Source organism: Alexandromys fortis, unplaced genomic scaffold (genome assembly GCF_014885135.2).
Source record: "Alexandromys fortis isolate MF-2015 unplaced genomic scaffold, M_Fortis_MF-2015_v1.1 scaffold_109, whole genome shotgun sequence".
In the NCBI taxonomy this organism is placed as follows: Eukaryota; Metazoa; Chordata; class Mammalia; order Rodentia; family Cricetidae; genus Alexandromys; species Alexandromys fortis.
In genome coordinates this window covers 1877272-1894978 of record NW_026068005.1, presented here as the reverse complement: position 1 = coordinate 1894978, position 17707 = coordinate 1877272, and the positions used below count along the sequence as shown (strand labels likewise).

General features: G+C 41.3%; 1 protein-coding gene across 5 annotated transcripts in view; it reads right to left on the bottom strand.

The window, feature by feature from the left end:
* The window catches only part of Nckap5 (NCK associated protein 5), an 820785-nt gene that overhangs the window by 522524 nt on the left and 280554 nt on the right, over positions 1 to 17707 (bottom strand). For all 5 annotated transcript variants that reach the window (XM_050161478.1, XM_050161479.1, XM_050161480.1 and 2 more), the window contains one exon: positions 15987 to 16050. In XM_050161478.1, coding sequence (XP_050017435.1) covers positions 15987 to 16050 — 64 coding nt within the window. The remainder of the gene's footprint in view (positions 1 to 15986; positions 16051 to 17707) is intronic.

Below are 17707 nucleotides of genomic sequence, written 5' to 3'. Positions count from 1 at the left end.
GTACATACTCGCATACACAGATAACAATAAAATAAATGCATTCTTAATAAGCTTGGGAACTGGCTCAGTGCTTACACTTCCAGATGGACAATGTTGAGTCTGATAGTCCAGATACACACGGTGGAAGGAAGAACCGTCTCCCACAAGCTAACCAGTGCCTCTGCAAGGGCACCATGGCACACATGCATGCCCACACACATACACACTAAAATAAATAGAATTCTTTAAAAAGTTTTGGGTGCATGCTGCATGTTTATAATCCCAGTGCTGATGAGACAGAGACAGGCAGATCCCTGGGGCTTCCTGATCAGTCAGTCCACCCTAGACTACTTGGCAAGTTCTAGACCAGTTGGAGATCATCCTGGTTTGTTTTGTTTTACTTTTTTTTCTTTTTCTTTTTTTTAAGAAGAAAAAGAAGAAGAGGATGAGGAAAAAAAAAAGAAGAGAAGGAGAAGGAGGACAATTCCTGAGGAATGAAAGCTGAGATTGTTCTCTTGCCTGCTTACACATACAAAGAAGTACACACACCCGCATGCACACACACACACACACACGCATGTGAGCGCGCACACACACACACACACGCATGTGAGAAGTATGGACTTGTACATCTACACTGGCAGCCGAGAGCTACTACCTCACCCATATTGCTTTCTAGGAGCATAAAAGGGGCCTGGTGAAAAAGTAGTTTTTGGCCATTGCTTGTGGGTTATGAGACTCTGCACCACTCAAGTCAGTAGAGGCCACTTAGGCAATAATAACAAGACATTCCTTCCTTCCCATCCAGGGTGGTCACAGGAAGTCCTCTAGAGAGGCAAATGTCCAATTCTTGTCTAGCAGTCATAAGAAATCTCTCACCTCCGTTCCACGGAAACTTCTAGGGAGTCAACATTGGTTCCCCCAGAGCTGGTTCTCAGACTGACAGATCTACGTCCTGGTGACACACTCAGCAGATACCAGGAAGGCAAAATGTTCTAATAGGGTCTCCTAACATCATACACAAACATCCTGGCATCCACAGAGCCAAAGAGTGTCTCATCACACAGCTACAACTCCTGGAACTGAGTAAGGACATGCGGTAGGCAATAACTAGGAGAATATGCATTAGGAATACCAGGAAAAGAGTTGTAAGGCAGTCACCATGCAACTCTCCCATGACCAGTTACGTTCACAATTCAACCTCAATTCCTATGAATGAGGAAAAAAAAAACTTAGCACAGAAATTAAGGATATAAACAGGAACAATGGCAAGAATTCACTATCTGAAACTAAGAGGCCAAGACACAGGATGAAGAACAGAATGGAAGGAAGCAGCAAGGATGGGTGAACTAGATGACAGAGTAATGGGAAACCTGCAGCCAGGAGCAAGAGAGACGACTCAGCTGCGCAGAGCTTCGACTGCTCTTCCAGGGGAACTTGCTCCACTCCCTGCACCTACACATGGCTCACAGCCTTCTGTAACTGCCACGCATTGGATGTGAAAGCTTCTTCTTGCCTCTTTAGGCACCCATAGGCATGCTTACATATACACAGACACGTAGATACAGACAGATGCATAGACACACAACTAAATAATCATTTTTTTTTAGAAATTAAAGGAAAGTATACAGTGTGAACACGAAAAGAAAAGTGACAGCGGACAACAAATGAACACAGCCTTGGGGGACACAGGAGACCAAGACAAAGGGACTTCACTGCCTTGTCTCAGAGCTCTTCAAAGACAAGAAAGATGCGGGATGAAGAAATAAAGAAACAATGCAAACTTCTCAATTAAAAAAAAAAGAAAGAAAATCCAATTCCACAAACCTACAGATTTAAGAACTGAAATAGCTCTCAAAAAGATTTTAACCCAAGACTGTTCACCCAGACACCTCACACACCTTCTTGCAGGGAGTCAGACTAAAGAGAATAGAACTCTTCAAGGGGGTAGACAGGCCAAAGTACAATGGGTCCCATGAGGCCACGCAGTTAGAATGCAGGCAGTCTTTCATCAGAAGGAAGCAGCACAGGGTTTTACACATGCAGGGAATAAGCACAACATCTAGAACTATCAGCCCAGACTCCTCTATTGTCAATGAAGGGGACATCAAGAGAATCTCAAATAAAGGAAGATGGATAAAATAGTGTGTTGCCAGTAAAACTGTTCATAAAAGATTATGCAAACAAAGTTCTTCAAGCAGAAAAACAAATAGAGAAAAAAATGAATCAAGGGGTTGGGGATCTGGTTCAGTGGCAGAAACACTTGCCACAAACTCTGATGACTTGAATACCATCCCTGGGACCTATATGGTGAATGAGAGAACAAACTCCACACAATTGTACTCTGGCTTCCTCATGCATTATGTGGCATACACGTGTGCTGCAAACACACACACACACACACACACAAATGAGTGAATGGAATTTTAAAATTATACTAAATGACTAAATGGAAGGCTTGAAATGATAAATCTTTTAGAAAGAGCCAGCAAGACAGCTCAGTGGGTGAAGGAACTTGCTACCAAGTTTGACAACCTGAGCTCAAACCCTAAGACTCACAAGGAGGAAGGAAAGGACTGATTCCTGCAAACTGTCCTCTTATCTCCATACATGTACATAACACACACATGCACACACATACAGAGAAAACCTAGGGGAACAGTTTTCCACACTGCACTTCGCATGACCACTGTAAGTGACTATCACACCAAAGCTCAGCATCAGATATGAACGAGTGATATGCATCAACTCCAAAGCAACTTCATGTGCCAGGAAATCGGAACAAAAAGGCAAAATGACTTTCATAACTGCAAAGGTAGGGTTATTAACTGGGTACTCTTCCAAAGGACAGCAAATTGTCTGAAAAGGTCACATAGAAATAGTTGAAGACATGGGGAAGGGAAGAAGGACAGTCACCAAGCATTAATCAAGGGGGAAAAACAAGGCCACAAGGAGGTATCACCTCCAAGCTGTAGGAATTGATAGAACAGAAATACAGCAGTGAACACAGGGGAGATGTATCAGATGTTAATGTGCTTGCTGTGCAAACATGAGGACTGACGTCAGATCCCCAGCACCCCATTAAGTAGCCTAGCATGGTAGTATACACCTATTATTCTAGCAGTGGGGAGGCAGACTGGGGGGATCTTGAGAGCTTGCTGGCCAATCAATAGGTACCAGGCTCAGTAACAGATCCTGTCTCAAAAAATAAAGTGAGCAATTATTGAAAAAGACATGTGATGTCAACCTCTGACCTCCATAGGCAAGCATGCATGCACATATACAACACATACCTATGGACATACAAACACAAAATCAAGACAGACATACACTACACAAAAAATAATTACCTAAAAATAAGATTTAGCAGGTGTTAGTGAGTGTGGAGGAAAAAACAAATCCTTCTGTACTGCTGGTGGAGCTGTAACTCCATCAGGTCCTTATAGGAAACAATAGGGCTTTCCTTCAAAACAACCCAAATATAAGTATAACAGCACCGGGGCCTAGCAACCCTTCTTCAGAGAGTATGTCCAAAGGTAATAAAGTTACATTTCCCATTCTCTCATGAGATGCAGTGTTGTATGTCATAGCCAAGATAAGGATTCAACTTATATCCTTTAGCAGTTGAATGAATGAATTGCAATATATATGACTACTAAGAAGCCCATACAAAGAAATGAATCTGTACTCTTGTTACAATTTGGATAAATGGGAGGATAAGGTTTAAGTAAAACAAGCTAGACACAGAAAAAAACATACAGCATGGTACCAGTTACACATGCTATCTACACAACACGGAATACACTGACTGAAGAATGTTAGGGTGGGTGCCTACAGTAGGAAAGAGAGGATATGGGAAGGAACAGCTGATACAAACCCATGGTTGGATTGGCTCAATAAAGCTGGACGTCCTTTGTGAAGCATGGGACTGTTTTTGGTAGTATTCCATTGAAGTAGGAAACTTTGGGTTCTCTTACCAAACAAAGGGTGAAATGGAAGGTGAGGAAGTAGTGGGTGGATAAGATCTAAAATCATTGTGTTCATGCATTAAATTATCAAAGAATCTATGATGCAAATGTGCTAAATGGAAGGTCAGAGATGTTAATTGGCTTGGCTATAGCAGTCGTATGCTATACCATAACATCAGGTTGCATATGCTAAATACAACATCACACCAGGGAGTAATAGTGCATGCCTGCCATGCCTGCCATGCCAGCACTTGGGAAGTAAAGGCAGAAGCATGAAGAACCCAAGGCAAGCCTTCACCACATATCAAGGTCCATACTAGCCTGGGCTATATGACCCTGAGTTGGGGGGGAACATGGAGGGAGGAAATAAAGGGAGTGAGGGAGTGGGAGGAGGGAGAAAGAAAAAAAGGGAAGGAATAGATAGAGGAAGGGAGGGAGGAAAGAAAGAGATGGAGGAAGGGAGGAAAGAAATGGATGGAGGAAGAGAGGGCTTATTTACACATACACCCCTCTTCTAGAAGAAAAAAATCCTAGAATACCAGTAAGAAAGGAAAAGCTTGAATAAATGTAGTAAGCCTTCCACATGTTTTCAAAACTGTTTGACAGTTGAAGCAAAAATTACCATGTGATGTGTTTCTCAGTATATGTGGAGGAAAAGCAAGATATTACATTATAAATGGGGTACATGAAGGGAGAGACATAAGAATATAATAATGTCCTAGCTGAGCATCAGTAAACTATGTGTGTGAGAAATATTATACTTTGAGAAATACTAGAAAAGACATCCAGACAAATACATTCAAAAAATGCTATAAATAAATCAAAAGCAATCCTAAAAGCTGTTTCAACACCCACAGGACAGCAGTGGGGGAAAATGGAGATATGGAACAACAAAGAGAACATGAGACATAAGCTATGGCCCATCAGTAGCTCAGCTGAGAGTGAACAACCTCTAAACACCAATTTATAACTCAGATTTGGGGCTGTAGAGGTGGGTCAGTGATTATAGAGTACTTGCTACCCTGGCTGAGGACCTGGGCTTGGGTACCAGCATCCATACTGGTGGCTCATGAATGCCTGTAACTCTAGTTCCAGGGGACCCCATACGCTCCTCTTTTTTTCAGAAGATTACTACATATACACAGTGATACAAACACAATACATAAATAAAAATAAATAAATCTTAAAAACAAAATAACCTCCCACACTGAGTTGCAGAGTAGGTTTTAAAAAAACCATAATCCAGCTATATTCTCCTTACAAAAAACTCACTGTAAACATTAACTGTATAGGAGGGTCAACAGTAGGTATATAGAAAAAGATTTATCATATACCACCTTGATCTAAGGAAAGTAGGAAGGCATTCACTAACACCTAGATGAAAGAAAATGACCAGAGACAGAGAAAACACATTGTACTTGTTTCTGTGAGCCTGACTTAGTCCCCTTAAGATAGCCATCCCCAGTTGGCCCATTTTCCTGCTAATAGCATGACTTCATGCTCCTTTATGACTGAAAAAACATATTCATGACAGACTGCAAAGCACCTTTCTGATGTGGGATTCCCCTCTGTATGCTGTGAATATGATTGTTTAATGAATAAAGAATCGGTCTAGGCCTGTGATAGGGTAGAGTAGAGCTAGGAAGGGAAAACTAAACTGAATGCTGGGAGAAGGAAGGCAGAGTTTAGAGAAGCCATGGAGCCACTGCTGGAGACAGATATGCCAGAACCTTACCAGTAGGCCATGAGCCTCGTGATAAAATATAAAATAGTAGAAATGGATTAAATTAATATGTAAAAGCTAGCCAATAAGAGGCCAAGCAGTGATTTAATTAATACAGTTTCTTTGTGATCATTTTGAGATTGAGCATCTGGGAACAAACAATCGACCTCTTACAACAGACTGCCATGCCAACGTGGCCAACTAAATCCATGTAAAACCTGAGAAAGCTTAAAAAGTAATTTTAGACACAAAAGAACAGAATTAAGCACAGCTTTCTTGGTAGCCAGCATTTTGCTGGTGGTGTACCACAGCTACTTTAAGAGAGATTTCCTGATTCAGCGATAGAAAAAAAACTGCACTGTTTTGAAATGGCAGCTTCCTGGACCGTGCTGCCAGCACAAACTCTGGCTCTTTCAAGACCTAGCATTTAAATGGGGTTTGTGAGCAGAGTACTACAACTTGCTTAATGGCAACATAGACCCACTGTGTGCCTGAAAATGGGGCTGTTAGCATGGCTCAAACTAAACAGATCTCCACCCCACCATGTTAAACTGGGTGGAGCCAAAAGACAAAGCAGCCTTAGTTGCTGCTTAGCATTTTAAGAAGTGCTCCTGAACAGGAAAGAATTACAGATACACAATAGGACAGATTCAGACATAAAAGACCTCAATATGAGATACAATGTGTTTAAAAAATGTACATAGGCTTGGGAGAGAGACAATGATAAGTATAGAGAGTCATAAAAGAAAGTAAATGGCTTAGAAAAATAAAACAAAGTCTTTAACGAGACAGAGTACAGACAGTCATAGATTAAAGGAGTAAAGATAATAAAATAAATATTAAAATAGTAAAAGAGTAAAAAATAATAAGCCACATAAAGATGGAAAATACACAGAGTCTGGATTATGTATATAATTGTGTTTTCTTTGAATTTTTTGACTGGGAAGAAGCTAAATAACCAACATATATACTTTAAAGGTATCTTGACTTCATAATTTGAGTCTAAGGATATGTTGCTTTGGAAAAGGGTTCTTCTTTTGTTTCCACAGAAGAGGAGAACCTGTGGAATCATTCCAGCCAGACTAATGTGGTTTGATGAACCAAGACCCCCTAAAAGGTCACCTTGAACACCCCTCAAAAATTACTTCCCCCATCAAAAAGAAGCAGTTTGTAGAGAACTATGCCCAAATTCTCAAGTATTATTTATAAATGTTTGTTTACATTTAAAGCAGAATATGCTATAGCTATTTACATTGGTATGGATCTTAATCTATTGATACAAATTTAGGGCCAATTTTGTTAAATGTATACTTATGCTCTTGATTAAGGTATTGTGTTTGTGGAGATCATTTAAAAATGTAATGTATAATTAAGAAATATAAGTTAATAGATAATCATCTATAATAGTCAAGCTTGTAGTCATGTTAGTTAGGTTTTCTAGATATACAGAGATATATTTTAATTAGGTATTCTTCATGTCTTTCAGAGACATTCAGAATATGGCATTTAAAATGTTTTAAGAATTCAGGACTTTTTATGATAATGAGACACATCTCCTAGCAGCACCATTTACTTCAAGAGAAAGGTGGGCATCAAAGAGGCTCCTCATGAAGTTTGCTAGCCATTGGGTAAGAAACTGGCCTTGCCTGGACTGTTTGATGTTATGCTGTATAAACTGGACATGCAGGACCCACAGAGAAATGACTTATGAACTTGTGTAAAGGTGAGATGATCTTTTGGGGTTCCTGCTTCATGAAAGAGACTGCTAGACATTCTGCTGGACACAGAAGAGAGTTACTGACAAAGCGTCAATATAGGTGAAACTGTCTTTGAAATTTCCTGCTTCATGGAAAAGTGTGCTGGATACTGTGAGCCTGTAGACTGAAGATAGATGCCCCAATGGTCCAGAAGAACTTTGGGTGACTGTCCAGGCAGCAAGATTTCTCTGTCAATTCTAAAGTTTTGAAAGTTGTTTACAATGCACTTCCTGTATGCTTAGGTAATATTATATCCTTCTGGAGTCTTTGATAGAGTTGAAGAATAGATAGCTATAGTAATAGTTTTCCTTAGTTATGATAAAAGATAAAGTAGATATAAATGTTGTAAGAAATTCTTGCTTGATATCTGTTTTGTTATATGTACTTTTACTAGGTTAAAGTTAAAACTTTCCTTTTTATTTAAACAGAAAAGGGGAGGTGATGTAGGATTCCCCTCGGTATTCTGTGAATACCGTTATTTAATAAAGAAGTTGTCTTGGCCTGTGATAGGGCAAAAGAGTAGAGCTAGGTGGGAAAAACAAATCTAAATGCTGGGAAAAAGAAGGCAGAGTTAGAGAGAAGCCATATAGCCCTGGACAGATGCTGGAACTTTATTCAGTAAGCCACAGCCTCGTAGTGATACATGGATTAATAGAAATGGGTTAAATTAAGATGTCAGAGTTAGCCAATAAGAAGCTAGAGCTAATGGAACAAGCAGTGATTTGATTAATACAGTTTCTGTGTGATTATTTCGGGATCTGGGCAGCCGGGAAACAAACAAGCAGCTCCCTACTACACCTTTCCCCTATCTACTGCACTGCTGCTGAACACCTAATATCTCCTGGGGACAGCGCTGAAGTAAACACAGTGTACATGCTAAGGGAAGTAACGGGATGGAAGGCAGCCAGGACCTAAGGTTGCTGTGTCATTCAGAGGCAGTCTGCCTTCCAGTCTTTGGTGAAATTTGGAAATTTCCAATCGAATTACTAATTATCTTTTAAAAGGGTAGTTTCCTTAAAACACCAATACTTTGGTTGAAAACTGAGCACCCTGAGGATTTACTACTTATAAACTGAATTTGTGGTTGGTTGCAGTTGCTAAGGACAATTACACTGTTGTAATTCATTGCCTTCAAATAGGTATCCTGAATTAACATACACATACAACTACCCATGCACACATCTATATTAATTATGTATGAGTATATATGTACATACACACACACATACATACATACATACATACATACACACACACACAAACACTTGTGTTCTCAGTGTGCACTCAGGTGAAAAATGTCAATGAATTGTCTCTGCCTATTGTATAGCAGTTTCCTCCCAAATTGACTTATCCCCCAGGAAAGTTCCTTAAGACAAAAGTAAACAATATAAAATAGCTTCAGGAATTTCCTGAAACTGTTAAGATTCACTAGGGCCCTCCCTCCAAGAGGAAAGATGCTCAGAGTAGTTCTCAGACAAGCCAGGCGGAAAAGACGCCTGAGATCAGTCAGGCTGTCTTAGGCCAACTGATTCACTAGAAATTATGCTCTCCAACTTGTTGAGCTGACTGAAGGCTGTGCACTGTGCTCTAGGTCCCCAGCTTTTGTGTGCTGTCACCTCTGCTAGGGGTTAAGCTTCGGTGATGCAGCTGTCTTTGATTCACTTACACTCTTGCAGTAAACCTCCCATCCTATAAGTGATCCCATAATGCCCATTGTTCACCAAACTGTGTCTGTCTTCTCGTGAAAAAAATGTGTGACAAAACACTGCCTCCCAAGCCAGTGAAACTAGCACCAGCATTAACTCTGACTGAAAGGGTCAGGAAATAGTCACTCGGGGCTTGAACTGGATCACTCATGTGGGGCTGTATAGCACCATTTACACCCCATTGAGCAACAAAGGCAGGGTCAGCAAGGATGAAGTTTAGCTCAAATCAAATGCTTTGTTATCTAACTGAAAGCAATGTTTTTGGCAGAGATCTGCTTTCTTTCCAGGAGGGGGACCAGTTCCTGCTTTTCCTCACCCTCTCTGTCTTCTACCTACCAAGCCTCAGAAGATAAAGGAATAAAAGTTTCAGATTTTACAACGAGGACTAGGAAAGGAAAGAGACTCCAGGGGATGATAAAAACACAGCAGAGATACCCAGGAAAGGTAGATGCTGCTGGGGCCTGCCATGCTCACCTCTGAACACAGAGGCTAGGATCTGATTCAATGGTATCAAGGGACTATGAGGACTGAGCTACCAAGACCTGAGCCAAGATACTACACTGGCCTGTGCACAAACACAGTTAAGGCCATACAACTGTGAACATCATGGAAGGTGAGCTCTAAAGAGGGCCATGGCTCACACACAGGATCAGAACCTGTGGCACATACTCAGTGGGGTTAACTGGCAGCCTAACAAACAAACCTCCAAAACACTCAATTTCTTCTTCAGAACCTCTTGAGCTAATGCTTAAAATATTGAAAAACTATCAATACCTAAGATGGATGCTGCTCCTGCCCACAAGCATTTAAAGCAGTGGTTCTCAACCTGTGGGTAATGACCCCTATGGGTGGGGAAGGTCAAACAATTCTCTCACAGAAGTTCCCAGGAGCATCAGAAAACACAGGTATTTACAATTCGATTCATAACAGTAGCAATAATACATTTATGAAGTAGCAACAAAAATAATTATAGGGTTGGGGGTCACCACAGCATGAGGAACTGTATTAAAGGGTCGCAGCATTAGGAAGGTTGAGAACCACTCCTCTAAAGACTCAATACTATTATTAGCAAGCCACAGGGCAATTTTCAGGAAAATGGCCAGCAGACTCCACTACTAAACTAAGTAGGAAATAAAGGAACTGAGAATTGTGGAAACATCAAGGAAACAACGAAGTCACCAGACCAACACTACCTGATTTTAAATCTTACCATGCAGTCATAGCAGTCAAGGAGTCTAGTATGCTACTGGGAGAAAAACTAGATAAAAGGAACCAAATTCAAAGTGAGAACTGGAAAGACAGCTCAGCCATCAAGAGCTCTTTCCTCTTTTGCAGAGGACCTAGTAACTCACAACCACCTGTAACTCAGCCCCAGAGAGTCACACACACACACACACACACACACACACACACACACACACAAATACAAATAAAATACATAATTTTTAAATGAATGTAAAACATCTCAGTCAGGTAAAGATTTGCATGTATAGAGGGAAATGGTTTTCAAATTCTGGCGCAAAAACTCAAAGGATATTCACTTTCTTAACTTTCACATGCACGAATATTGATACTATATGAAGCATATGTCAATTTTCACACATGTGAGTACTGATACTCTATGTTTGAATTTTCACACGTGTGAACATTGATATTGTATGTTTGAACTTTCACACATGTGAGTACTGATACTCTATGCTTGAATTTTCACACTTGTTTGTATTGACACTATATGTCTGAACATTCACACATGTGAGTATTGATACTATATGAAGAATATGTCAATTTTCACACATGTGAGCACTGACACTATGTGTTTGAACTTTCACACATGTGAGTACTGATATTATGTTTAACTTTCACACATGTGAGCACTGACTCTATGTGTTTGAACTTTCACACGTGTGAGTACTGATATTATGTTTAACTTTCACACATGTGAGCACTGACTCTATGTGTTTGAACTTTCACACGTGTGAGTATTGATAATATGTGTTTAACATTCATGCATGTGAGCACTGATACTATATGTTTGAACTTTCACACATGTGAGTATCAATACTACATGACACGCACGTCAACCTGCATCACTTGTCACAGGCAAACTTAAGCACTTGTGGACTACTCACCTAAGCAATTCTGTTTCCATGCATAGGAACTAGCGTCTATAAATGTAAAGTAGCCAAAAGTTCTTCAAATACAAGATCTACTGATGCTAAATTCCAATATTAAAATATTTCCAGTCATCCATAGGTCCCGTTCTTTAAAGGGAGGAGACAAAAGAAATGTTAGGGAATGACAACTACCCACACATACTGTGATGAGACTTGTACTGAAAAAATACAAACCACCTACACAATTGTACAAAGAGGAAAAGCAGCTGCCAGTCCTTCAAACAGGTCAACTATTGATCAGAGGTATGACTGGATAACAGGTAGACTGTAAGTGGGCAGGTCCTCATGAATAAGGAAGTGCAAGTCAGACGACAAGGAGCTACTGTCCCATGAACCACCACAGCGACGCTAAAGAAGACCAACCGTCATGAATGCTGGCGACAGACCAACCCCCAGATCTCTCCATGACCACGGTTATTACTACCGTGTGCACCACAGTGCATGGTGGAGGTCAGAGGATTACACAGAGGAGTCTACGATCTCCTTACACCACGTGGGCTCTGGGGATAAATTTGGGTCATCACAATTGGCAGCAAGCACCTTTATCTGCTGAGCCCTTTTGAGATTGCCATCTGGTTGTTGAGACAGGGCCTCTTACTAGACCAGGCCAGAATGGCTTGTCAGTGTGATCCTCCTGCCTCGCCCTCCTCAGGGATTCTATCACGGCCATGCACCAGCATTCCCAGGGTTTTATGTGGGTTCTGGGGATTGAGCCCAGGTTTTCGGGCTTGCATGGCAGTCACTTTAATAAATGAGCTATTGTTCCTGCCCCCTAATTTTCTTTATAAATGCTTCATGAAGCCTTCATTCACAAACTGGGGTAAGAGGTGGAGTTTCAGCATTTTTCTACTGTCCCATATCTTTCATTCATTCCCTTTCCCAAGTGCACCACCCACCTGCTGCTACCTGCTCCCCACTCCGGCTGGCTTCCTCCCTTCCTTCCTGACACTGTCCTTCCCTCTATTCATTTATCACATTATATCATCTACCTGGACTATAAGCTCTCTTCTTCCCACCTCATGAGCCCCTTTCCAATTTCATAAAATACATACACAGATACAAATCAGCACATATAGACACATAACTTTAAACATGAGTTCTGCATTTAAAAGGAAATGGTATTTTTCCTTGAGTCTGGGTTATGATTTCCGGTTGTATCAATTTTCCTCCAAATGTCATGATTTCATTTGGCATCACGGCTAGAATAACATGGTGTGTGTGGAGCACATTTCTTTACCTGTTCTTCTGCCAGTGGCCATCTAGACTGGCTCCATTTCCTCATGACTGCGAACAGAGCAGCAATAAGCCTGATGGGCAAACACACGGGCAGTGTGCCGACCGGAGAGTGTTTTGGAAACCCCAGGGTGGGGTAGTTGGGCAGGTGTAGTGTTAGTCCCTTCAGGATTTTCCACACTCACGGTGACAGTGGCTGCACGGACTGACATTCCCCCAAGCAGCAAATAAATGCTCCTCTCCTCCCATCCGCAATTACACCTTTTTAGGGTGAGTTTTCAGGGATGGAAAGACAGCTCAGTGCTTAAGAACACTTATTACCCTTTTTTTTAAATTTATTTTCAAGACGACAGTTCTAAAAACTTTCAAGTCAGTCTTGAGAAAGTCCGCATCATTTGACACTTCCCAGACAGTGTTAAGATATAATTTTTAAACATGATTTTTTTATTTCTCAAAATGATGTCTTTTTTGATTTTTATTGAGCTCTACCTTTTTCTCTCTTGCAAAGTAATAATAGTAATATTAATAACAGTAATAATAATAATAACCAGGATTCAGTTCCCAGCATCCTAATGGTGGCTCATAACTATCCATAACTCCAGTTCCACTGGCCCATCCCCTTTTCTGATCTTCACAGTAACCAGGCATGTAATGGCACACACGCATGTACATTACGAAGGGACTCTAACAGGCCCAAGCACAGCAAACACGGCACCGACAGTTTCTGCCTTACCCTTCTCCTCCATTTCCCCTACCTTGCTAAACCCTTACACTACTTTCATAAAGCTAGCCACCAGTCTATTCCCTTGTGTGGCTACTTCCTCCACCAGAGGCTGACTACCAAGGGCCAGTTATCAAAGTACTGAAGTCCAACAACCTCCTTTGTCCTCTGTTTCTTATCTTTGCCTGTCATCCCTTGCCCTTTTCGCCCTCTGGGGCAAATCCTTCTCCTTTGTGCTGAGAACTTGGTCCTGGAGTGTCTTGTGCCAACTTGGAGGACATACATATATTACAGGTGAGACAGCCATGCACATAAAATAAAATAAATACATATTAAAGCAAATGCCATCATTCTTCTCATTATTTATGTATGTGATGACCTTTACAGGGCTTTCAGTGGCAAAGGGCAAGTAATCCCATCAATTACCAGGTTTGCGGGGAGCATTAGGAAGATAATAAAGGTCACACTTGGGGTTCACTGCCTGGCGAATGGTGTTGGAAATTCAGCTAACATATATCTCCTATGTATATATGCATATATACAAATTGTTAGCTAATTTCCCATATATGCATTATTTTATAAATATGTGTGTATGTGTATAATTCTTAACCTCACACCAAAACATGTCTAATTGAAATGTGCAAAGATTCACATATAAGAAATAAAACATGAATGGTTCTATAAGATAATGAGAACGACGTCTTCATAGCATTCAGGTACCCGGTCTTCTTTACACATTAATAAAACCTGAGGTGCGCTGAAGACTGAAAAGAAGGATGCACTGAGCCAGCGGAGTCGAGCACAGGTGCAATAATCTCTCAGAAGGGAACTGTACACCAATGATGAGAATATAAAATACCCAGGATCCTCAAAGTCCGTCTCCCAAAACTTTCCTTAATGGAACAAAACTCCCAGACTAAATGTGTTACCTTGGAGACAGTAAACCACAGCCAGTGTGATGCGAACCCAGACTGGCCTTGGGCCATAGCTGGGACACATAGTCCATGTATATGTACAGTTCAAACTGCACACATGTATGCATCCCTACTACTACTAGCGGGGAACCTATATATATATGAAATGCAGAGTCCTGCTTTAAATGCTAGATCACAATTGGGTCAGAGTGAAATCTTAACAGAGTCTGGAATTTAACATTAACACAACACTGATCTCTCTGTTGCGGTGATTTTAGTCATATAAAATGCTGCAGTGTGCAATGTGTGTATAGATATAATGTCATTCCAAAATGAAGTGTTTATTATGGAAAGAAAAAAATTCTTGGACTAGGAAGAAAGCTCACATGGTTAGTGCTTGCTATACAACCATGAGGACCTGAGCTCTACCCCAGGACCTATCTATAATACCAGATATGGTGGTGTGTGTTTATAATCCCTGGGCTTGGGAGATGGGGGTAGAAAGAACCCTGGAGCTTGCTGGACATCCAGTCCAGCCTACTGTGTGAGCTCCAGGTCAGTGAGAGACCCTATCTCAAACACAGAGCTGTCTTCCTGGAGGGAGCAGTACAGAAGAGAAGATGGAGCTTAACACTCAGACCTTTGCACTTTTCCAGCTTGTTTCCACGTCATCGCTTAAAGAGGCTCCTGCATAGCTGACTCAAATTGTCTGAACATTTGCAGGCTCTCTCATGTTCTGACTCTTACATACAGTGTGATTGCCTTCCCAAAATATGCCAGCCTGTTTCTGGTCCCCTGTGCCCTTCAGATGTATTCAGCATCTAGCCTGTAGTCCCAGCCTCCTGCATTCCTCATCAGGAGAAGGACAGGGACAGCGACTTTCACATATTTCCTTTTTCCTCTGGTGGATGAACTGTCATTAGCTCTCATGGAATCAGACGGAAGCAGCCATTGGAGGCTGCAAACAGAGATGCCACTTCCTTTTCATAGAGAACAGATTCCTCTGCTGAAAACTCACACACCTGCCCCGTCTTGTCAGAAGAGGAAAACTCACACACCTGCCCCTGTCTTGTCAGAAGAGGAGCAAAATAAGGCTGGTGTTATATTTCCTTCTCAGAGATTGCAACAGCAGCTAATTCACAGGCACAGACTGCCGAAGGACCCAGACAGTCACCTTGGATGTTACAGTAGCACCTGAGCAGATACTTTGGCAAAGACAATGGTCTATAAAATGAAGTTCAGGTGGACCAAAAATAAAATGTATTGATTCTTTTGAGCCATTCAGAAACACAAGGAAACATCAGTGTTCTTAAGAAGTCAAGCTGGAATGAACAGGGTAGAACACCCTGTAGATACTAGGGAGGGAGAAAATAAAAGGGAATTACGTTAGAAACACCCCCAGGGTTCTTTCTGTAATCTGCTTCATTTACCTTCAAATGACTGAGAGGGCTGAATTACACTGAAATGTCCTTATCTACAAATCTAAATTTGTACATTTACAGACTTGGCAGTGACAGATGGAAGTCTAACCAGCCAATCAAGATTCTTCAAACATAGTCTTTCACACTTTGAACATTTGGGTAGTCTTTGAAATCTTGTCTCAGGGTCTGTCCATCTGTCTGCATCTCTCTCACCTTTCATGGCAGAGCTCAGCAAACTGAAGTAAATACATGAATTTACCAACGGCACAATCATGGAGTTGCCTATAAGCAAATATTTGCCTTTGACACACTCTGCTGGAACTGAATGGTTTTGAAGCCAGAGCTGTCAGGACTGGAGACTCACAGGAAGAGCGACAAGCCAAGACTCACCATGGCCCCTTGGTTTGTCCTTTGAGCAACTTCTCTCTGCAGCCTGGCCACAGCCAACTTCTCCCTGGAGAGACAAAAACATGTGATTAGGTAACTATTCCCAGGGCTGAGACAGCAGCGTATAGCTGGGAAACATTCTTTTGAAATCTCTAGAGTGACCCATCCTGTACTTACCTCCTTCCCTCAACCATATTTAATATTAAATATTTAAAGTGATTGGTCACTGGGGCATCGTCTCTATCCAGCTTCACGACGCTGACTCCTTTGCTTTGGAGCTCATAATAGAGGGATAAATATTGAACACCAGGTTAAGCGGTGCTCCACTAACCTCATTTGCATATATCCTTTGTCACTTACATTTCTGATGCTATTTCATTAGTATTGATTTTGGTTATATTTTTTTTAATTCTTTGCTCTTTACCTTCGATAACCAGGCTGAATTTTAAAAAGCAAACAAACCATAACTCTACACCATTCTTGAGAAAACAGAAAATCATTTGCAAGCTTGCTGTGAAAAATGAAGTCTATTGGACATTTTTGTCCATTCTATGAGCCTGACAACTACTCTGTCTATAGAGGTGGAAACTGAAGGTCACAAGGCTAAGGGGACAACTGAGATCTGAGTTTGGGCTGTGACAGCATCGAGTGTTGAGTTACCTCACACCAAAGTCTAAATTTAAAACTCTGCATATTCTCAAGGCTTAGGAAATTTACTAAAATACAAATTTCAAGATCAGATCGTAAGTTAGTGAGATGGCTGAGAAGGTAAAGGTGCTTTCTGGGAAAGCCCTGGGACCTGCGATCCACGGATCTGAGACCTGTGGGACCCACGAGTGGAACAGAGAACCGGCTCCTGGACGCCAGCCTTTGGCCTCCATGTGAACATGTGCAAAACACACAATTAAGACTCGCTCACTCAAGTTTAGTATTCACACTTCATAACGTGATTCATCTCATATTCATCATAACTAATTACACTTCCGATGCATATAATATCTAATGAAATGTTAAGAATGCTTGTCATAATGCATGCATTTTGAACGGCTTTTCAAATTTTTAAACAGAGAACAGGTGACATCAAGGGAAGAAGAAGCTTCTAGCCAGCTCCAGGTCTCAGTGACAGTTTCCCCAGAGATCCCTCCCCCACAGTGAGATGAAGTGTCTGAGTGGCATTCATCCCTCTTATGCTACATCTGCAAGTGAACGCAAAGGGGGAATGCTCCATCCCCAGGTTGATGAGAGGATTTCTTTCTTCCAAGGATTGTGACAAACCTGGCTGCCCAAAACAAAGAAAGAAAAAAAAAAAAAAAACAACTTTCCAGGCTAAGGAGGGACCCAGTCAATAAAGTGCTTGCCTTGCAAGCTTGAGGACCTGAATTGAAATTCCAGAACTTGTGAGGAAAGTTGGGTGTGGTGCTATGAACCCCAGAAGCCATCAACTGTCAATGACTCTATGACCATCAATGGTTCTACAGAATGCTCTTCCCCCAGCATGCTGGAATGTTAGCTGGCTTATCAATTGTGTGCACTTCTTGTACAGACAATCACAGCTCCTGTGAGCTCATAAGCCCAGCAGTTTTGCCAGGTTGTCAGGTCCACAAAACCTTGTTTTGCTCTGGTCCTCCTTGGCCTTTTACTATTACAGTTTTCTTTCCCCTCCTCTACAATGAACTCTGAGCCTCGTGTGTGTGTGTGTGTGTGTGTGTGTGTGTGTGTGTGTG